Genomic DNA, 24397 nt, shown 5'->3' on the forward strand with positions numbered 1-24397 from the left:
CATGCCCAGGCGGGGAAGGGGGGTCATACAGGCCCGTGGAGGCCACACACACTACTGAGCCTCATTTTGACTTGTTTTAAAGACATTACATCAAAGTTGGATCAGCCTGTAGTGTGGTTTTCCACTTTAATTTTGAGTGTGACTCCAAATCCAGTGATGGGTTGATAAATTTGATTTCCATTGATCATTTTTGTGTGATTTTGTTGTCAGCACATTCAACTATGTGAAGAAAAAAGTATTTAATAAGAATATTTCATTCATTCAGATCTAGGATGTGTTATTTTAGTGTTCCCTTTATTTTTTGAGCAGTGTATATTTGTTTCTATAGTTTATATACAGTTGAAGTTGGAAGTGTACATACACTTAGGTTGGAGTCATTAAAACTTTTTTTTCAACCACTCCACAAATTTCTTGTTGACAAGTCGGTTAGGACATCTACTTTGTGCATGACACAAGTCATTTTTCCAACAATTGTTTAAGGACTGATTATTTCACTTATAATTCACTGTATCATAATTCCAGTGGGTCAGAAATGTACATACACTAAGTTGACTGCCTTTAAACAGCTTGGAAAATTCCATAAAATGATGTCATGGCTTTAGATGATTCTGATAGGCTAATTGACATCATTTGAGTCTATTAGAGGTGTACCTGTGGCTGTATTTCAAGGCCTACCTTCAAACTCAGTGCCTCTTTGCTTGACATCATGGGAAAATCAAAAGAAATCAGCCAAGACCTCAGAAAAGAAATTGTAGACCTCCACAAGTCTGGTTCATCCTTGGTAGCAATTTCCAAACACCTGAAAGAACCACGTTCATCTTTACAAGCAATAGTACGCAAGTATAAACACCATGGGACCGTGGTCCAGCATTCTGTCTCCTCGAGATGAACGTACTTTGGTGTGAATTGTGCAAATCAATCCCAGAACAACAGTAATGGACCTTGTGAAGATGCTGGAGGAAACAGGTACAAAAGTATCTATATCCACAGTAAAACGAGTCCTATATCTACATAACCTGAAAGGCCGCTCAACAAGGAAGAAGCCACTGCTCCAAAACCATCATAAAAAAAGACAGACTACGGTTTGCAACTGCACATGGGGACAAAGATAGTACTTTTTGGAGAAATGTCCTCTGGTCTGATGAAACAAAAATGGCCATAATTGCCATAAAGACCAGCGTTATGTTTTGGAGGAAAAGGGGGGTGGCTTGCAAGCTGAAGAACACCATCCCAACCATGAAGCACAGGGGTGGCAGCATCATGTTGTGGGGTGCTTTGCTGCAGGAGGGACTGGTGTACTTCACAAAATAGATGGCATCATGAGGTAGTAAAATTATGTGGATATATTGAAGCAACATCTGAAGATATCAGTCAGGAAACTAAAGCTTGGTCGCAAATGGGTCTTCCAAATGGGCAATGACCCCAAGCATACTTCCAAAGATGTGGAAAAATTGCTTAAGGACAACAAAGTCAGGTTATTGGAGTGGCCTTTTCAAAGCCCTGACCTCCATCCTATAGACATTTTGTGGGCAGAACTGAAAAAGCATGTGCAACCAAGGAAGCCTACAAACCTGACTCAGTTACACCAGATCTGTTAGAAGGATTGGGCCAAAATTCACCCAATTTATTGTGGGAAGCTTGTGGAAGGCTACTCGAAATGTTTGACCCAAGTTAAACAATTTAAAGGTTATGCTACCAAATACTAATTGAGTGTAAGTACATTTCTGACCCACTGTGAATGTGATGAAAGTTGAAAAAAGTTTAAATAAAACATTCTCTCTACTATTATTCTGACATTTCACATTCTTAAAACAAAGTGGTTATCCTAACTAACCTAAAACAGGGGATTTTTACTAGGATAAATGTCAGGAATTGTGAAAAAACTGAGTTTAAATGTATTTGGCTAAGGTGTATGTACACTTCCAACTTCAACTGTATGCACAATGTAACAAAAGTATAAACACAACATGTAACAATTTCAAAGATTTTACTCCGTTACAGTTCATATAAGGAAATCAGTCAATCGAAATAAACAAAATTAGGCCCTAATCCATGGATTTCACATGACTGGGCAGGGCTGCAGCCATGGGGAGCCAGGCCAAGCCAATCAAAATGACTTTTTCCCCCACGGAAGGGCTTAATTACAGACAGAAATACTCCTCAGCACCCCCACCCCCGGATGTGAAGGTCCTGGGCTGGCGTGGTTACACGTGGTTGTGAGGCCAGTTGGGCACACTGCCAAATTCTATAAAACGATAAGGGGGCAGCTTATGGTAAAGACATAAACATTCAATTCTCAGTCAGCATGCTAATTGCACACTCCCTCAAAACTTGAGACATCTGTGTTGTGTGCAAAACTGCAGATTTTAAAGTGCTATTTTATTGTCCCTAGCACAAGGTGCACCTGTGTAATGATAATGCTGTTTAATCAGCTTCTTGATATTATCCACACCTGTCAGGTGGATGGATTATCTTTTTTTATACCAAAAAAATATCACGTTTACATAAGTATTAAGACCCTTTATTCAGTGCTTTGTTGAAGCAACTTTTGATGCGATTACAGCCTCGAGTCCTCTTAGGTATGATGCTACAAACTTGGGATACCTGTATTTGGAGTGTTTCACACATTCTTCACTGCAGAAAAAAAAGAAAGAAAAAAAAAATATCTGCAGGATGGAGAGAATCGCTGCACAGCTATTTTCAGGTCTCTCCAGAGATATTCAATCGGGTTCAAGTCCGGGCTCTAGCTGGGCCACTCAAGGACATTCAGAGACTTGTCCCAAAGCCACTCTTGCGTTGTATTGGCTGTGTACTTAGGGTTGTTGTCCTGTTGGAAGGTAAACCTTCACCCCAGTCTGAGGTCCTGAGCACTCTGGAGCAGGTTTTCATCAAGGATCTCATTGTAATTTGCTCTGTTCATCTTTCCCTCGATCCTGGTGCCAGGTTTCCTCCAGACGTGACGCTTAGCATTCAGGGCAAAGAGTTCAATCTTGGTTTCATCAAACCAGAGAATCTTGGTTTTCATGGTCTGAGAGTCCTTTAGGTGGCTTTTGGCAAACACCAAGCGGGCTGTCATGTGCCTTTTACTGAGGAGTGGCTTCCATCTGGCCACTCTAGCATAATTGGTGGTGATTGGTGGAGTGCTGCAGAGATGGTTGTCCTTCTGGATTAACTCTCAGGTTCTTGATCACCTCCCAGACTAAGGTCCTTCTCCCCCAATTGCTCAGTTTGGCCGGGTGGCCAGCTCGAGGAAGAGTCTTGGTGGTTCCAAATTTCTTCCATGTAAGAATGATGGAGGCCACTGTGTTCTTGGGGACCTTCCATGCTGTAGACACTTTTTGGTACCCTTCCCCAGATCTTTGCCTCAACACAATCCTGTTCAAAACAATTCCTTCAACCTCATGGCTTGGTTTTTGCTCTGACATGTTGGACCTTGAATAGACAGGTGTGTGCCTTTCCAAATCATATCTAATCAATTGAATGGTGGACTCCATTCAAGTTGTAGAAACATCTCAAGGATGATCAATGGAAACAGGATGCACCTGAGCTCAATTTCAAGTTTCATAGCAAAGAGTCTGAATACTCACGTAAGTAATGTATTTCAGTTGTTGTTTTTTATATACATTTGCAAACATTTCAAAATCACTTTTTTGCTTTGTCATTTGACGGGGTATTTTGTGTAGGTTTATGTTTTTATTTTTTTATCCATTTTAGAATAAGGCTGTAACGTAACAAAATGTGGAAAAGTCAAGAGGTCTGAATACTTTCCAAATGCACTGTTTTTGTTGAGTGTATGAGCAGAATTACTGGCTTACCTTAATTAGGTAACACCTCCAAAACAAAGGTCATGTGGTTTGGTAAGAAGAATGACCCACTCCCCACAGGTGTGATTACAACCTCTGAGGGTTTAAAGCTTGAGGTAGTCACCTCATACACGTACTTGGGAGAATGGCTAGACGGTATACTGTCCTTCTCTCAGCACCTCACTGTAGACTAAAGGGTGATTTCTAATTTAACCAGTCAATTGTTTTTTTATTATTAAAAATCAGGAAATCTAATCTATAGTATGGTCCTTTGGGGGAAGGATTATTGACATTTATATCTAAAAGCGTAATTGAGAAATAATACCAACTCCATAAAGCAAATATTTGTGTCAGATGAAACTTTACTGCTTACTCTGAAGTATGGGTAGTATTTTGATTTCTTACATTATTTTATTAATATTGAAAAATATAAAGATGAATATAGAAAACATGCAAATATTTCTATATATCATTGAGCATAATATACTTTATGGGCATATCAATTTTCCAGAGTGGGATCTCTGCTAGTTTTAAAGTCATGGCCCTTTTTCTACCGAGAAATTGGTACAGTAGGCAATGTAACCAATCACAGTCCTCCTTTTACTTGTATCATCGCACATCCTGAAAATCACCAACAGAAGGTGACCATTTTTTGTCCATTTTCACATTCACTCATTTGGTAACGCTTACAACACTTACTGAATTTGAGCGAAACGTGTTGAATATTTGTAACTAGGATTTGACAGTGACTTCTACATTGGATACTTATAGTATTGACATTTTCTGAAATTACAATGAAAAATTTATAAAAAACGAAAATCCTATGTGGAGTACCTTTAAAGGAGGCCTGGGTAAGGCCAAACTGCTATTAATATGCCGACATTGATTCATTATTTCTCTATTACGCTTTGATACAAAAATCAATATTTGTCAACAATCCTCCCACACAGAACCTTTCTATGTATTAAAGTTTGTGAAAATCCCCCAAAATCTGGGCCTTTTTTTGTCCTGGTTTCATGAGGAATCACCCTACAGTGTTTGAAATCATTCAAGGAGTTAAACAGACCAAAGAAAATGAGAAAAAAAGCTTTATTTAAAAGTACAAAAACAGACATCTATTTACAGGAATAATTTACCTCCTTGTTGTCAATCGAAACAGAAACAAAAATTATTGTAATTGTACAGGAGGGTATTTCATTAAATGCAACAAGTAAATAAATGAATGCAAATCAAATAATTTAGATGTTGAAAATACAATTTACAGAAAATCAATCAAATAAATATTGAAGTTCAAATAAAATACATACTAGTTAGCAGAGTAATGAAAGGTCACAATTGGTACGGTTTCTCTTCAAAGTGCTGCCTCATTGTTTTATTTACGCTCATCATCAGCTAGAAAGCAGTATAATAGAACTATCATCATGCCTCATTAACTACCACAAACTAGACAAATTACCATATAATTTAGTGTCGTTGTGGCTGTGCATTAAAACTTGTGAAAGTCCACACGATAACTTTTTTTGTTTATAGTTAACATACAATTGTGTGATACAAAGTGGAACATGGTGAGTTTATTTGATTTATTTTACCTTTATTTAACTAGGCAAGTCAGTTAAGAACACATTCTTCTTTTCAATGATGGCCTAGGAACAGTGGGTTAACTGCCTGTTCAGGGGCAGAACGACAGATTTGTACCTTGTCAGCTCGGGGGTTTGAACTTGCAACCTTCCGGTTACTAGTCCAACGCTTTAACCACTAGGCTACGCTGCCGTGATAGCATAAGATCCATTGTATTACAACTGTTATTCTTTCACCCACCACCACCTTGTTTACTCATTTGAATGTTGACGTACACAAAGTACTACTTGGGAGCAGCATACTTTATATGTCATGGAACTGTTTTACCCATTTAGAAGTACACCTGCTTGAACATAGGACATTTAACATGCATGTTCTGTGTCCGTTTATGGCAAATAGCTTGTGGGACTGACAGAGTAAATATAGGAAAGATGTGTAGGCCTACATAAAACATAATGTAGATATAAATCAGGTGAAGAATATACAATCATTTAACCGCGGCAGCCTAAAAGGCAACATATGGCAAAACGTACAAGATAAACATTTTAAATAGTGCCCACTTGCTTTCTGAACCATCTATCCAATTTCCTTACCGTTGCATTATAATGGCTCATATCAGAAAAGATGCAATCAACCACGGCAGAAATACATCTTATCTACATTGCCCTCTAGTTGCTAGCAGTTCCATTACAGTGCCCTGTGCATATGAATTTGCCGTAGTCAATGTTCAATCCAACTCTAGGAGCAAGGTTCTTTATTTCTAGATCGAGGGTACTGAGGGATAACACAGCCACCTGCTGTGCAGGAAGAGCATAACTACTCGTGCTTCCATACTCCATCTTGTAGATGTGTATGAATCTTTAGTGAGTTTCAATACAACTAGGGAGGGAAATGCAGCTTGGGGCACATAGAAATGCATCTATTTTGTTAGATGTTTATTTTGACACAAAAGTATATGTTTGCACTCAAATTTGAGTCAGACAGTATTGTGGCTTTGTTTAGAACAGAATTGAATGAAATTTAAAGCAATAACTAATGGATAAAAGTTTTAGAAATTGATATGCAATTGGACTGCAAAAGTCTCCAAAACAATTTGATTAATAATAATGTGCTTATTCACAGCATTTATAAAGACTACCAGCAGAGGTCACTGTAAAGCTCAGAAAAGGGTGCTAAATAATTCAAGTGTTTTCACCTCAACTGTAATTTCATAACTTGCATTCGGCTGTATATTCTCCTCCAAATTGTAATACTTGTATCTGTTTCATACTTGTACATGTTTCAAAGTCTTTGAGTTTAGCAATGTGATACAAATGTAACTTCCTCATAATAGCATGTGGGCATATGGCAATTAGCTACCAAAGTAAGTCTTTCCTATCAAAATATACCCAATCCACCTACTCTAAAACAGGCATGACTGTAAACACAGACAGCCTACTTTGCAGACTAGCCGAGGGTAGTTTGCAGGTAATATTTATGAACTGACCTTAAAAAGACACAAATACAACTATAAAGCCAGCAGAATAGATTCCTTATGATGTAATCGATGCTATAGATAATAATTGAACTATCCTGCTGAGATAGGCCAGAAAATAAGAATCATTTTACGTCAGAGGACAGATTACAAGATCACACCACTCCCACGTATTTAATATACCTATAATAAAGCAACAATTATAGAAAAATACACACATATACAAAAAGACGTGGGAATTAAAGTGTAATAACAAATATACCAAATGAAAACACAAGATGAGAATGATAAGAGCACAGCAATGGCCCGGCCTGAAATAGCAGAGAGCCATGCAGCAGCTAAGTCCCCCTTCGTGATCTTTACAGCTAAGAAACAGGGGAGGAGGAGAAGTCATGTCCACTGGGGGTAAGAGAAAACCTTGACAAGAGCCAACTCTAGACTTCACTCGTGACTAACCTCGATAAGGGCTGAAATGCAAAAACTATAGATTCTGGATAATTACCGAGAACTGAAACGTAGACCCTTCAAAAAGCATACTCAACCTGTGCTTGTTTATGGGCAACACTTGAAGCTAACGTGCCATTGCATTTGGTCGCGACACCATTCCTAGAGGGTTTTTTCTCTCTTGAGTTTTATGCCGGGATTCCTCTTACCCAAGAGTCTGTGTCGAAAGCATTTGTGTTCAATGTCTACCGTTTCAGAGAGTTACCAACACCGGCAGCAGCACTTCCAGACAACCCAACAGTAGGAATGATTTCTAAGAGGACAGAGTTCTCAATGTAAAGTGACAGTAGGCAGTTGAGCTTCCATTTTCCTTACCTTGCATTGAAACTAAAATAGAGGGTCTAGCTTAAGTCTGTAATATACAGGAATTCATTGAATTGCATTTCATTTCATTTGTCAAGGCAGCTCCCATTATCACTACATCCAATATGGATTACCGAACATGAAATATGGCATAGCATGGGGAGGAAAGTTCAGAGGCAAAAGATCATAGGTAAGTGCTTGTCTTATTAGCATAAAATAAATATGCCACCCTTGGCAATAGTTATAAACTAGCTGCAACTTTAGCAATTCTGGGATAGACCACAAACTATGATCAGCATCATACAATCTCCCATTGCTAAAGTAATACACGAATGGACTGCGGTATTTCCCAAAAAGATGCTTCAGGTGTCCAATGATTTTAGATGTACATTTGCAGCTATATGATTTAACATTTGCAAACCAAGTGATTTTGGTACTTTTACACCGTGATCTATCAGTTTAATAGTAAGTGCCGTTCAATGATCTGTCATTTGTCTGATGTAGCCTAATTTGTATTTGACCTGTACTGTAGATTTAGTTCCTCACAGCTGTAAGGAGGATAACCCATGAGTATGCTTGTATTCTTTTATGTAGGCTATGCTATAACGCTATATACCTGCAGGTCTAATCTACAGTCTAAACCAGGTAAAAGTTTTCCAATGTCAAAAGGGCCTGGTTCATCCAGCTAAATATGCTTGGTCAGTTCTCAAATATATATATATATATATATATATTATTTCGTACGGTTTCCAAGTTGTCCTTGAAATTGGGAATATTTAAGCTTAAAATATTGAACATACTGTATGAGAGTGACAAAAAAAATGAATATTTGAATATTACTGAGAGATCATTCTGAGATCAGTTAAAGGGAAAAGCTTCAATGCCTCAATTTTCATTGAGACATTAGTATATGCTTTCATATACAGAAGAAAGAAGGCTTTTAGGCTTAGATCAGCATTTTTTGTTTGTTATTTTAAATGTTTATAATGTATTAATATGGTAACTATTACAATAATATATTACTTTATACTCTGTAAATGCAAGATACCACAGGCATCAGAGCTGTCTCAGACCAGTGCTGCCATCGCGGGGTATAATATCAAGTATCCACTCACACTGTAGTATGAGCTAATCTCTGCCATCAGTCAAGAAGAGAGGGTCAGAGAGGCCCAATGCCCGGCCGGTGCTGGGGCGGTTGTAGCACAGTGCACAGACAATGTAGATTATGTACAGTATGTGAGAGAAAGAGAGTAGAGAATGAATGCAGCATCATATGTTGTTATCATCACACAGAGCTAGTGGCCACCCCACCCCCTTCCCTCAGTCTAATTACTGAGCTTCCTCTCAGCATGGGTCAGGTGCAATTGGTTTCAAGCTAGATCGGGTCGGAACCAGTAAGGACCAGGCAGGACGGGGAGACGAGAGCTCAGTTCTGTCACAACTAGGAGGGAGCTGAGAAGGAGGTTGGGCTGGAGTTGTGGTTGTTTGTAGACTTGATGATGGTGATGACGCTGGTGGTGGCCACCTTGCCTGGTGAGAGAGGCCCGCAGGTGACAGTCCGGGCGAAGCACTGCAGGGCCTCATACTTGGCGCGCAGGGCGTCCAGCTCCAGCCTCATGCTGGCGTTCTCCCGGGCCAGCTTGTCTACCTCGTGTTGCAGATCCTGCTTCTGCCTCTCCAGCTCCTCCTTCTGGGTGACCCGCTTGATGCGGCAGCTGGCGGCGTAGCCCCGGTTCTTCAGGGTCCTCCGCCGCTGCTTCAGCCGCACCACGTCCTCCTTGGTCAGCCCACGCAGGTGTGTGTTGAGCTCACGCACCGACATGGCCACCAGCTCGTCATCACAGAGGGCCGGAGCATTCTCACCCACCTCCTTCTTAACCTGCAACAGAGACCGCCATTGATGAGATTCTGGACCTTTCCTGAACTCATCATTCACATTAAAAGATACAGTGTACGAATACAAAATTACCTTTAAAGTCTTGTTTCCTTTAAACTGAGTCGTCATACCCTGCATGCATAAACTGGCCAAAATCCCACAGACGTCACACTGCAAAACAAAGGGGAAATTGTGATTGGAATAAAGAAAATGTATTCAAATATATTTGTATGCATAATGTAGTGTATTCGTTGTGAAATTAAAGTGTTATGCGTGAAGCCAAGTTCAGATACAGCCATACCAAGAAGCCACTCCCCTTTCCCAAGAACTCTATTGATGAGATCCCACAACAACATTCATGAGTTAGTTACGTCATCTGCAACCAGCTCAGTAGATTTTCTAGTAACAGAGACTGCCAGCAGAGGTCAGCATCACACTGAAAGATGATAATGGATAAACAGACTGTTGGGCAAAACTGTTTACTTGCTGCTGTAAGGAGGGCCCTCACAATGTATTTCACTAGACCATAAAAATAGAAACAGGTCAGCTCTCACCACACAGCTTGTCTGAGCCCTCTGCTTAGAAACTGGGCATGGCCTATTTTGGTCAAAATTGGTTTTGGAAAAAGGCCTATCTGAACACTACAGTGAAACGCATGCCTTTGAGACTGCTGCCATGGCCAAAAAGAGAGAGACTGCTGTGTGCCTGACTGTGAATAAAGGCCTACATTCTCCCAAGGCTCCATTTCAGCACCCTGACTTGCTCCCTAGGCGATGGCTGCCATGGAAACGCCCTGAAAATGGGTTTGGGAGTATAGTCACATGGTCAGCCAAAGGGTAAACAAGTCTCATTCATAACCCTGTCATACACATGGTAGACATTACACGGGCAGGTCAGCTTGAAGAACTAAGTGAGGATCACCAATAGTTTAGGGAGTTTGTACAATAGCAGTCTCATAAACTCTGAACATTCGCTCCCTATTTTCCACTTCCCTCAGACCTAATGCATAGTCTATTTTAAGATACAGTACTATTTAACCTAACATGGCCTACATTGACCCGTATGAGTTTCCTCTTTATAACACAGAACAAATGCCTATGTTAACAGTAAAACTACCCAACAAACACAAGCTTACATTTATGGTCATACTGAACTTTATAGTCCTGTAGATATGTGGGAAATTCCGGAAGATCGCGTGTCACAGAGGAATAGTTTCCCTTACAGTCATGGGTGTATTTTTGTAGTGAGACAATGTACTCTATTTGGTTTCGGACTTGTGTCTGCTTGTCTGGCTCATATTACACTGGGCTTTCCTGAGCTGCTACATGCCCTTATTTAACGCTGCTGGGTATATTTAGCTCACTGTGCTGCTGATGCAAAATTCTGCCAGCTAAACAATTTAGGTGAACATGTGATACCTCATTAAAAAGGCCAAATATTCCATCCAGCGCTTTGAGCTGCACTTTCTCGAACAAGATACAACAACCGAAAGGGTGAGGTTTTAATGACTATTCCTTTAGGGAAGTTCATCTCATGCCCCTGGAAATAAATATAGATCGCTGATCACAGCAGTTTCTGACAGCTGTTGCTGGGTTGACCTTGTGTTGAAGAGCTGAAGTGGTTGCACTGTATCTACAATATAAATACTGTTCTTGCATCGAAAGTCTTAGTCAGAGCTCTTAAGTGGAAAGGGGCAGAATGCCAAATGATTGGTCTGATGATAATGGAAAGTTCACTGGCTTTGGCACTGGAGCAGAACAGATCACTAATAAGTTCTTAGTCGGCCATCTGTTTTGTCTTTTTGTAAAACCACACCGGAGGTACAGCCTATGCCCGGCCGCATGTTTCTGTAATGAAGGGATACATGAATGTGGAGAGAGGACACACACACTCCTAACTTGGAAAATGAACCAATAGATGACTCTGTTTTGTGTGGATTTAAGAACCACATGAAAACATGTTTGGTGAACAATCACGTCTGGTACTTGTTTTGGCCATCCCCTTTGAACCTTATTTGAAATTCACTTGGGTTTTCAACTTAACTATAGGAAAAAGAGTAGAGAATAGCATACAGCTTTGCCTTATTTTGGCACATGTATGCAACTTTGAATCAAGCACTGCACGGCCAGTCAAAAATGTAAGACAACGTTCCAGCAAGTTGGCTGAAGGATCCTGTTTTGAACTGTTGCATCAGGGGGGAGACCCTAGGTAATATTCCGTGAGACTTGAATATCATGAAATGGGATGGGAAAAAAGCCTCCCTCTCCATACACGGGGTGCTCAAGCTTTACAGCTCAGAGGCCACGTTGTTTCCTTCAAATTCCTTCTGCATGTGCTCCTCTCTGTTGTTGCAAATGGCACTAGGTCGAGCTCTTAAGGTCCCACTTTGCTGCTTTCCTTCTTCCAGAGAGGAAAAGAGCAGTGATGTCCAAAGACCAAATCTCTGTTTTGATCACCTTTCAGGGTGAGCAACAGGCACATTTTACAATTCAGTACCGCTTTTGACTGTGCACATTTGACGATCCACCAGAAAACGATTTCCCTTTTCACCTTTTTGAGTGCTTCTACTCGTGTCGGAGAAGACCTCAAAGTAAAGCCATAGAAGGTGGCTGAAGTGTGGATAACATAACCACATTCCTGACTGAGCACACACACACAAACACAAAGGAAAGAGGCCCCAAGTTTAAATTGGGAGGATAAATGTATTCAGAATACATTCTGTGTAATGCACCCATCTCTGAGTAGCTTAGTCTACTCAGATGTAAAGACGTCGCTGTAAAATCTTATAACATTCTGGAATTCAGATGCGTCTCATATCTAAGTCTAACAACAGCCAGAAAGAACCAAGTGTTGACGACTAACAGGGATACAGAGTAGAACTATCCCTAATTTGCATCCTGTAGCACAAACTCCAAAAAGTTCTGGGACACTAAAGTCAATTGAAAATAAGAACACCTCCCCACAGTTGCCCACTACACCGAGGCTAGGAAACACAGTCACCATCGATAAATCCACGATTGAGAATTTCAATAAGCATTTTTCTACGGCTGGCCATTTCTTCCACCTGGCTACCCTTACCCCAGTCAACAGCCCTACACCCCCCACAGCAACTTGCCCAAACCTCCCCCATTTCTCCTTCACCCAAATCCAGATAGCTGATGTTCTGAAAGAGTTGCAAAACCTGGACCCCTACAAATCAACTGGGCTAGACAATCTGGACCCTCTCTTTCTAAAATTATCCGCCGCAATTGTTGCAACCCCTATTATTAGCCTGTTCAACCTCTCCTTCGTATCGTCTGAGATCCACAAAGATTGGAAAGCTGCCGCGGTCATCCACCTCTTCAAAAGGGGGAGACACTCTAGACCCAAACTGTTACAGACCTATATCTATCCCACCCTGCCTTTCTAAGGTCTTTGAAAGCCAAGTTAACAAACAAATCACCGACCATTTCGAATCCCAATCTGGGAATCCCGAATCTCCGCTATGCAATCTGGTTTCCGAGCTGGTCATGGGTGCACCTCGGCCACGCTCAAGGTCCTAAACGATATCATAACCGCCATCGATAAAAGACAATACTGAGCAGCCGTATTCATCGACCTGGCCAAGGCTTTCGACTCAATCACCACATTCTTATCGGCAGACTCAATAGCCTTGGTTTCTCAAATGACTGCCTCGCCTGGTTCACAAACTACTTCTCAGACAGAGTTCAGTGTGTCAAAATCACAGGGCCTGTTGTCCGGACCTCTGGCAGTCTATGGGGATGCCACAGGTTTCAATTCCCGGGCCAAATCGTTTCCCTGTATACATTAATGATGTCGCTCTTGCTGCTGGTGATTCTCTGATCCACCTCTATGCAGACTACACCATTCTGTATACTTCTGGCCCTTCTGTGGACACCAGACATGCTTCAATGCGATACAACTCTCCTTCCGTGGCCCCCGACTGCTCTTAAACTAAATGCATGCTCTTCAACCGATCGCTGCCAGCACCTGCCCGCCCATCCAGCATCACTATTCTGGACGGTTCGGACTTAGAATATGTGGACAATTACAAATACCTAGGTGTCTGGTTAGACTGTAAACTCTCCTTCCAGACTCATATTAAGCATCTCCAATCCAAAATTAAATCTAGAAATCGGCTTCCTATTTTGCAACAAAGCATCCTTCACTCATGCTGCCAAACATACCCTCGTAAACTGACCATCCTACCGATCCTTGACATCGGCAATGTAATTTACAAAATAGCCTCCAACACTCTATTCAGCTAATTGGATGCAGTCTATCACAGTGCCATCCGTTTTGACACCAAAGCCCCATATACTACCCACCACTGAGACCTGTATGCTCTCGTTGGCTGGCCCTCGCATCATATTCGTCACCAAACCCACTGGCTCCAGGTCATCTATAAGTCTTTGCTAGGTAAAGCCCTGCCATATCTCAGCTCACTGGTCACCGTAGCAGCACGCGCTCCAGCAGGTATATTTCACTGGTCACCCCCAAAGCCTATTCCTCCTTTGGCCACCTTTCCTTCCAGTTCTCTGCTGCCAATGACTGGAAAAAAATGCAAACATCCCCGAAGCTGGAGACTCAGATCTCCCTCACTAACTTTAAACATCAGCTGTCAGAGCAGCTCACGGAGCATTGTACATCCAACTACCTCATCCTCATATTGTTATTGATTTTTTTTGCTCCTTTGCACCCCAGTTTATCTACTTGCACATTCATCTTCTGCACATCTATCACTCCCAGTGTTTAATTGCTAAATTGTAATTACTTCGCCACTACGGCCTATTTATTGCCTTACCTCCCTAATCGTATCTCATTTGCACACACTGTATATAGACGTACAGTCAATAACACAATTGAAACGATTGTTTATTCCATGTGTAACTCTGTGTTGTTGTTTGTGTCGCACTGCTTTGCTTTATCTTGGACAGGTCGCAGTTGTAAATGAGAACTTGTTCTCAACTGGCCTACCTGGTTAAATAAAGCTGAAATAAAAAATAAAATAAAAATAAATAACTTAGTTTGACAACACTTTTAAGTTTCCATGGTGAGAGAGGGAGCATTTACACACAAGGTGGTGGCTAAACAGAAAAATGAAGTATTTTCTGGCAACGGGAAAGGCCTGATGATTTCAGCACCATATTTCATCAGCTCACGTAGTCCAGATCATGAGGAAATTACTCATCGTATCAAAGCACACAAGTCCAACTGACAACATTACTGTAGGCTCCGGATGCAGCCCACTGGTAATAATCACTGTTCTCTGCCCAACTGAACTCTGTTGGAAAAAGTGAACATAACCTTTGTCATAGTTTGTTGTTTTGTCATTCAGTGTAATTGACATTAATGACTTTCTCAAAGCTTGAGCCAAGAACTAGGGCTATAGCTTTGCTAAAATACTCTGGAATGAGTTTGACTGCATATTAAATCAGCACCACAGTATTTGCCCAGAGAGTAACCATTAATAATGGACAAATAACTGCCGTTTAAGCACTGATCATGACCTGGCCAGAAAAACAAACCAATAAGCTGCAGGCATGTTATGGTATTAGTCCAGAGACAATGTGTGAAATGTGACTCCATTTAGTTTTTGTCATCCAGACATAAGCTCAAATTCAAGTCTGTGTGCTTGGTTTATGACAAGTACTGCTCTGGGGCCTGACTTTTCGCTAAAACAAACAGCACATCAAAGAGCTGAGTGCTCAGGTCCTAGTGATAGATGAAGTGTTGGCTTGTCTTGGCTGCTTGTTTTCCTTCTCTTTTCTATTTGTTTTGGAGTTTGGGTTCCTCAGAGAGAGAGGAGAGAGAGCTTGATGGAGCTCCCTTCTGTTCAGAATGTCTCCTCTGTTTTCTCAGAGAGTTGGGGAGGAGAGAGCCTTCCTCCAGACTATGCTGTGGTGGTGCACTCTGCTCTGCACTCCAGCGCAGCACATTTGGAGAGATGTTATGTAAAGGAAATGGAGAGCATAGCCGAGCCATGAGTCATGCTGTTTACTGGTAAGAACTAGGACGACCGGCAGGGAATCACACCCTCCCAAACTGAAGTTTCCTGGAAAATCACGTTGTTTCGCGGGGCAGAAGGAAAAGTACAGGAAACGGCTGGTATAACCGCCGGAACTTTTTTGCGGAAAAGGGAGGAGAGGTAGATATCTGAGTGAAGCGACACTCCAGCTGGGGACATAGGGATCCAAAAGAAAGTCAAGTACACACACAGCAAGGACAAATCTGTCCAGTTATTACCGAACTAAAGCCATTCCATAGTACACATTGAATAACAATGAAGATCAATGAGAAAACAAATCACTATTACATTTTCCAACTTCAAATAACAAAGGGCTTCAGTACTTGTTAACACAAGAGACTTGAGATTACATCAGCAGGAGAAAAACGACAGTCATTAATCCAATCCATTAAGTTGTTAATATTCTTATTCAGTCTGAGTACCCAAGTTCTTAGATGTAAAAGTGAGAAAGTTCCAGACATTTCTCATTGTTTACTGTATACCACCTAATACCAATGTTACAAAAACAAGGCACTTTACTCGAGACGATCCCTCCACGCCCCCAGACCACCGTGTGGCGAGAGCATTGGTCTGAGATCCAGGAAGTCATCCAGAAAAGCCGGAATACGCTGGGTGCAGATCCTGGTGGTTGGTACAACACAGGCACCTAAAGGGCACTTGTGGAGAGATGCCAATGTATATCTCTCCATGCTTCAGTGTAAACTTGTTAATGTGACTGTTAATCTGTACATGTAATACAGTACTGTAAATATTTGTCATCTGTCATGTCTGTGTAATTCTTATGACACGGTCTTTGTCTCTAGAAATAAATGATCAGAACACATCGTAAGGAAATGAAGTTCCACAGTTTAAAAAAAGGAAGTTTACACATAAAAATATCTGACTCTGGTTTCCTTTTGAGTCATACCGGTTCACTAACCACAGTCATTTCACTTTCACAACACACTGCAAAACCCACAATGAGTACAGGGGGTGGAAGAGAACCCACAGAACACTCAATACTATTGAAACTGTGGGCATCATTAACCATTATGAGCATGTATACATAATATTGGGTAGGGAAGTGAGAGAGCAGAAGATGATAAAACCTCTCTCTCCTCCAGACATCACATTGGGAACCAAGCCACATGTTAACCTCATGACAGAGCATGGATATGATGCACTTGGTGTGGGAGGTCATCCCCACCACATCAACAGTGACTCAGTACATAGGCAGCCTCTTAGAAGAGATTTCAAGGCCCTCATACACTGTGGAAAGTTTTGGATGAGAAAGGACTCCTCTCATATTTTCCATATAAATCACAATGACAGTAAAGGTCAAATGTCCAAGAGTATGCTCCCGGTCTGGAGACATACAGTCAGCACCAAAATATGAAATTGATAAGGATTTATCTTTGTTTATTCTAGAAAGCTGGGCAACGGGACAGAGGCAGAGACAAAGGTCGGCGTAGCAAGCTTTTTGTGTGTGTGTGTCATCTAAAAATTATTGCTTTGACAGCAGGCCCGTAGATTCAATTTCATATTGGCCTGCGACACTGCGGCTTCCAAACGAGATCCTGCTGAACCAGGGCCGACTATGGCACTCTCTCCTCTCTCTACTGTCAAACCAGGGTATAGGATAAAGAACGAAATCACTGATACAGCACTAACAATGTCTTTGGGAATGTCTACAGTAGTATTCAATAGGACACAGCACGACACTAGACACTAGCCTTCAGAAAGTATTCATACCCCTTGACTTATTCCACAAATATTGTTGTCTTACAGCCGGAGTTCAAAATGGATTAGATTTTTCTCAACCATTTACATACAGTAGCCCACAATGGTATAGTGAAAACATGTTTTTAGACATTTTTGCTAATTAATTGAAAATGAAATCTCTCATATACATACAGTACCAGTCAAAAGATGGGACACACCTACTCATTCAAGGGTTTTTCTTCCTTGAATGAGTAGGTGTGTCCCAACTTTTGACTGGCACTGTAAGTATTCACACTCCTGAGTAAATACTTTGTCATATCACCTTAGGCAGCTATTACAGCTGTGTCTTTCAGGGTAAGTCTCTAAAGTCTTGTTCACCCTGCAGGCTTTAATGCTCAAATCAGTTGTGTTCAGACAACAGTCATTTGCTGACATGGCTACGCTTGTTGTCATACTCCCGATGGGTGTGTGCATGGTGGTGTAGGCTGATTGATGGTGGCGCTCGTGCTTCCCATCACTCTGAAGTTATGTAGTAAGCTAAGGTGATAATGACTGCCATGGATGTTTCCCAGTTGCTTGAATGTTAAAAATCAGTGTAAGAACACAAATCCTCAAAAGGATAGGATGGCCCAACTTTCAAAAGAAGTCCTTTTTGGCTAGCCAAGGCAGTCAACTAGCTAGCTAGGTAGTTGTTTAGCACATTCACTCATTTGTTTGTAAACAATTAACAAGCTAATTAGCTACCACATGTTCTTGTCAAACTGTCAACAGAGTAGCTAGCAAGCAACATGATATGACCATTCAGACAAGTCACATGGCCACAAATCAGATTTGTATCGGACTTCAAACCAGCTACGAAGGTGGCTTGAAATATCCGACTCCATGTGGAGTTCAGACTGCAGGAAGAATAGCAGATTTGAATCATATGCAAATAAATAGGATTTGAGACTTCAAACTGCCAATGTGAACACAGCTTAAGAGCTTTCCACACATGAATTGTGCAACATTTTCCTATTAATCTTCTCAAAATGCTTCAAGCTCTGGCAAATTGCTAGATAACCATTTTCAGGTCTTGCCATAGGCTTTCAAGTAGATTCAAGTCAAACTGTAACTATGCTACTCAGGAACATTCACTGTCTTCTTGGTAAGCAACCCCAGTGTAGATTTGGCCCTGTGTTTTAGCAGCGTTAGGAAGGACATCTGTATCTTTGTAGTGACTGGGTGTATTGATACACCATCAAAAGTGTATTTAATAACTTCACTATGCTCAAAGTTATTTTCAACATCTATTTTTTTTTTTACCCATCTACAAATAGGTGTCCTACAAATTGGAAAACCTCCCTGGTCTTGTATGTGTGGGGTGCAGCGATTAAGTAGTCATTCAAAAATCATGTTAAACACTATAGAGTACCACAGCATGAGTCATAATTCCCATAAAGGCCAGCGGTCAAACAAGGAAATGGTTCCAATGGTTCCAATCCTTTTTTCACCATACATTTTACTTCAAATAAGGGCTGTTACATTCAGAGATTTCCATTCCCAACTATAACATCCTCCGTCAAGATAGAACTGCCAAAGGGGGAGGAATTGCAGTCTACTGCAGAGATAGCCTGCAAAGTAATGTCATACTTTCCAGGTCCATACCCAAACAGTTCGAACTACTAATTTTGAAAATTACTCTCTCGAGAAATAAGTCTCTCACTGTTGCCGCCTGCTACCGACCCCCCTCAGCTCCCAGCTGTGCCCTGGACACCATTTGTGAATTGATCGCCCCCCATCTAGCTTCAGAGTTTGTTCTGTTAGGCGACCTAAACTGGGATATGCTTAACACCCCGGCAGTCCTACAATCTAAGCTAGATGCCCTCAATCTCACACAAATCATCAAGGAACCCACCAGGTACAACCCTAACTCAGTAAACAAGGGTACCCTCATAGACGTCATCCTGACCAACTGGCCCTCCAAATACACCTCCGCTGTCTTCAACCAGGATCTCAGCGATCACTGCCTCATTGCCTGTATCCGCCACGGAGCCGCAGTCAAACGACCACCCCTCGTCACTGTCAAACGCTCCCTAAAACACTTCTGTGAGCAGGCCTTTCTAATCGATCTGGCTCGGGTATCCTGGAAGGACATTGACCTCATCCCGTCAGTTGAGGATGCCTGGTCATTCTTTAAAAGTAACTTCCTCACCATTTTAGATAAGCATGCTCCGTTCAAAAAATGCAGAACCAAGAACAGATACAGCCCTTGGTTCATGTACATGTTCCTTATCCCCTTACACTGTGTATAAGACAGTAGTTTTGGAATTGTTAGTTAGATTACTTGTTGGTTATCACTGCATTGTCGGAACTAGAAGCACAAGCATTTCGCTACACTCGCATTTAACATCTGCTAACCATGTGTATGTGACAAATACAATTTGATTTGATTTGATTTGACTGCCCTAGACCAGCACAAAAACATCCTGTGGCGGACTGCAATAGCATCGAACAGTCCCCGCGATATGCAACTGTTCAGGGAAGTCAGGAACCAATACACGCAGTCAGTCAGGAAAGCTAAGGCCAGCTACTTCAGGCAGAAGTTTGCATCCTGTAGCTCAAACTCCAAAATGTTCTGGGACACTGTGAAGTCCATGGAGAACAAGAGCACCTCCTCCCAGCTGCCCACTGCACTGAGGCTAGGTAACACGGTCACCACCAAACTCGGCCAACAGCTCCACCCCCCCCCCCCCCCCCCGCAGCTCCTCGCCCAAGCCTCTCCAGGTTGTCCTTTACCCAAATCCAGATAGCAGATGTTCTGAAAGAGCTGCAAAACCTGGACCCGTACAAATCAACTGGGCTTGACAATCTGGACCCTCTATTTCTGAAACTATCCGCCGCCATTGTCGCAACCCCTATTACCAGCCTGTTCAACCTCTCTTTCATATCGTCTGAGATCCCCAAGGATTGGAAAGCTGCCGCAGGGGAGACACCCTGGACCCAAACTGTTACAGACCTATATCCATCCTGCCCTGCCTATCTAAGGTCTTCGAAAGCCAAGTCAACAAACAGGTCACTGACCATCTCGAATCCCACCGTACCTTCTCCGCTGTGCAATCTGGTTTCCGAGCCCACACTCACGCACCTCAGCCACACTCAAGGTATTAAACGATATCATAACCGCCATCGATAAAAGACAGTACTGTGCAGCCGTCTTCATCGACCTTGCCAAGGCCTTCGACTCTGTCAATCACCATATTCTTATCGGCAGACTCAGTAGCCTCGGTTTTTCGGATGACTGCCTTGCCTGGTTCACCAGTTACTTTGCAGACAGAGTTCAGTGTGTCAAATTGGAGGGCATGCTGTCCGGTCCTCTGGCAGTCTCTATGGAGGTGCCACAGGGTTCAATTCTTGGGCCGACTCTTTTCTCTGTATATATCAATGATGTTGCTCTTGCTGCGGGCGATTCCCTGATCCACCTCTACGCAGACGACATCATTCTATATACTTTCGGCCCGTCATTGGACACTGTGCTATCTAACCTCCAAACGAGCTTCAATGCCATACAACACTCCTTCTGTGGCCTCCAACTGCTCTTAAACGCTAGTAAAACCAAATGCATGCTTTTCAACCGATCGCTGCCTGCACCCACATGCCCGACTAGCATCACCACCCTGGATGGTTCCGACCTTGAATATGTGGACATCTATAAGTACCTTGGTGTCTGGCTCGACTGCAAACTCTCCTTCCAGACTCATATCAATCATCTCCAATCGAAAATCAAATCAAGTATCGGCTTTCTATTCCGCAACAAAGCCTCCTTCACTCACGCCGCCAAGCTTACCCTAGTAAAACTGACTATCCTTCCGATCCTCGACGATGTCATCTACAAAATGGCTTCCAACACTCTACTCAGCAAACTGGATGCAGTCTATCACAGTGCCATCCGTTTTGTCACTAAAGCACCTTATACCACCCACCACTGCGACTTGTATGCTCTAGTCGGCTGGCCCTCGCTACATATTCGTCGCCAGACCCACTGGCTCCAGGTCATCTACAAGTCCATGCTAGGTAAAGCTCCGCCTTATCTCAGTTCACTGGTCACGATGGCAACACCCATCCGTAGCACGCGCTCCAGCAGGTGTATCTCACTGATCATCCCTAAAGCCAACACCTCATTTCGTTCCAGTTCTCTGCTGCCTGTGACTGGAACGAATTGCAAAAATCGCTGAAGTTGGAGACTTTTATCTCCCTCACCAACTTCAAACATCAGCTATCTGAGCAGCTAACCGATCGCTGCTGCTGTACATAGTCTATTGGTAAAAAGCCCACCCATTTTCACCTACCTCATTCCCATACTGTTTTTATTTATTTACTTTTCTGCTCTTTTGCACACCAATATCTCTACCTGTACATGTCCATCTGATCATTTATCACTCCAGTGCTTGTTAATTGTTTACTCCATGTGTAACTCTGTGTTGTCTGTTCACACTGCTATGCTTTATCTTGGCCAGGTCGCAGTTGCAAATGAGAACTTGTTCTCAACTAGCCTACCTGGTTAAATAAAGGTGAAATAAAATAAAAAATAAAACATTTAGGCTTATGTTGGTGTGACAAAAATGAAATGCTAATTCCAGTCTCAGCATGACAATGCCCCTGTGCACAAAGCAAGGGCCATACAGAAATGGTTTGTTGAGATCGGTGCGGAAGAACTTGACTGGCCTGCACAGATCCCTGACCTCAACCCCATCAAACACCTTTGGGATGAATTGAAACGGTGTCTGCGAGTCAGGCCTAATTGCCCAACATCAGTGCCCCACCTCACTAATGCTCTTGTGGCTGTTTTGAGCAAGCTTTCCCAAAAGAGTGGAGACGGTTATAGCAGCAAAAGGGGGACCATCTCCATATTAATGCCCATGATTGTGGAATGAGATGTTCGAAAGAGCAAATGTCCACATACTTTTGGTCATGTAGTGTATTTAGGCATGCCATAACAAGACATTTCAGCTTCTAATAGTTAGTTAACTTGTAAACATAAAACTAATTCCAATGTACCCCTTTTACCAAAGAGTAGCATCTGTCTACCAAAATATACTATTGCTTACCTTAGCAGCGCAAACATATTCCACGTTGACATTAAGGGGAATTATGTGTAGTAGACCAGTGAAATCTCAATTTAATTCATTTTAAATTCAGGCTGTAACAACAAAATGTGGAAAAAGTCAAGGGTGTGAATACTTTCTGAAGGCACTGTACATTGCAGATTCCTTCAAATAAACTGAACATAAATCTAACTTCGCCTGCAAATACTACATTTAAGGAAAATAAACATTGCCATACTTGCTGATAATTACAGTAGCCCACACACTTAAGGGCCTTGATATACTAAAACAAGCAAAACGTATTATTACGCATGTCTGAATCAGGGACAACGTTTTATAACTCGGCTCCGTCTTCATTATTTTTATCCCTATACTATCCTCCTGGTCGTCTATCCCCACACCGTGCACTTTGACTCAGAATTCTAAAACACAAACCACGTGTTGTTCCCTTCAATCGTAAACATAAAAGTAGGCTACCGGACAACCATATGGATACAGTAATAGATCTCTGAAAATATTACACATTTTCAAGTTATTAAGAGTCAGAAGTAAAACATTATCATTCAAAATGTTACGATGGGTAAATAGATGGAATAAAAAAATTATTTAAAAAAAATCAGAAAAACACGATTTGTTAAATTGTTACATTTTAACAACTTCAAGAGTGAAAAAAGTTCATTTCTGGCGTTGTAAAACTGTTTCTAATTGTTAAGATGGCCTAAATAACAGGTACCAAGTACGTTGATAACATGTAAATTAAATGTTTGGTTAAACCTGATCTTACTTGTTGATAGATTCGATTTTACGCATGTGTCACCGTGATAGCATCAGCAATTTTAGAGAGGAATGTCAAAACATCTCCCAGAAAAGCGATCGTACGCTCACCTTATGAAAGCGGATATTCTCGGTCGGTAAAGCTTGTGAAGTTTCCGTCCTATACGGTTTGAAGTTACTTGTCGCAATTCTGAAAGTAGTCCAGCAGTCGAACCGAAATGTGTCCCCGTACTAAATTAACTACAAAACAACAACAACAATGTATCAACATTCCACTTCGTGCTTCCGCAAGTATTTACGTCACCAACTCCTCGTGACCGCCCCCTCCATTCATGAAAATAACTTTCTGCTGACGTGAACGAGGCGGGAAACTAGGGGAAGCTAGAAATAGACCGTTGACGCAGTTTGAGAATACTTTAGGGAAAATTAGCGAGATAATGTGTAGATTAAATCATTGTTATACTAATGATGGCTATCCAACTATAAATAGTCTGTTAATACTTCACAAACAATGTCAGCACATGTTTGAGCTTTTTATAGGCCGATTCAATAATTCCATGCGCACCTGATTGCACAATGTTCGTTTTTCTGGTGACAAAATAACTATTAGAGAATCCCTATCCCATATACTTTCTCATAATTTGACATTAGAGAATTATCCTTTTTTTAGGTAATCTGACCCTAAAGTTACTGCCTCGCTGGTTAATAGAAGAACATGCGCCATCTGTCTTTACCAATGTCCTGTCCTTCCAACATTTATTTTGATTTTTGCATTTATTAAAGGCTGCATAATGTTGAAGGCTCTGAGCCCAACTGTAAACGAGCTTATTCAGCCTTCTTACTAACCTCTTACATTATTGCCCCAAGACCATTCTCATGCAAGACAATATATAGTCTGAGAAGGGTGACAGACATTCTCTAAATGCTTTAGAAAAAAACATGACACATCTCCAAAAATAAACTAGTAGTATCCCTCCAACTAAGGACTCCCACAGCGTGCTTCTCAGTTCTTGTTGTAAGTCTACAAGAACAAGTCTGGTCATACACTGCCTTTTTTTTTTTTTAAACAGACAGATCAAATATTCTTCCAAAAATGATTTACTCATTTTAATACTGCATGTTTAAAATGTGTATGTACATGATACACATTAACAGCCTAACACTAGGGCTCATCTCAATGAACATCCTCAAACTGAGCACAGAGTTGATAAGCAATTGCTTATACACCTCAAGGCTGTCAAAAGACACTTTCGTGGCAAAATATCAGAATTGGGC

General features: G+C 41.6%; 1 protein-coding gene across 1 annotated transcript; it reads right to left on the reverse strand.

The window, feature by feature from the left end:
- Positions 1–4876: 4876 nt before the first annotated feature.
- Positions 4877–23430, reverse strand: LOC124016072 (transcription factor MafK-like). Its single transcript, XM_046331594.1, has 3 exons — positions 23234–23430; positions 9632–9709; positions 4877–9541 (listed from the first exon to the last, which is right to left on the reverse strand). Exons 2-3 carry the CDS (start codon positions 9674–9676, stop codon positions 9104–9106), a joined length of 483 nt encoding a protein of 160 aa, XP_046187550.1. The 5' UTR covers positions 9677–9709; positions 23234–23430; the 3' UTR covers positions 4877–9103.
- Positions 23431–24397: the final 967 nt, after the last annotated feature.

This window comes from Oncorhynchus gorbuscha, linkage group LG26 (assembly GCF_021184085.1).
Source record: "Oncorhynchus gorbuscha isolate QuinsamMale2020 ecotype Even-year linkage group LG26, OgorEven_v1.0, whole genome shotgun sequence".
Taxonomy (NCBI): domain Eukaryota; kingdom Metazoa; phylum Chordata; class Actinopteri; order Salmoniformes; family Salmonidae; genus Oncorhynchus; species Oncorhynchus gorbuscha.

What these genes read in the sequence shown, in the direction of transcription:
- LOC124016072 (XM_046331594.1), bottom strand. Translation starts at nt 9,676, where the DNA reads ATGCAGGGTATGACGACTCAGTTTAAAGGAAACAAGACTTTAAAG. An exon ending in AAGGAAACAAGACTTTAAAG is followed by an intron (nt 9,542 to 9,631) that starts GTAATTTTGTAT and finishes TCTCTGTTGCAG; the next exon opens with GTTAAGAAGGAGGTGGGTGA.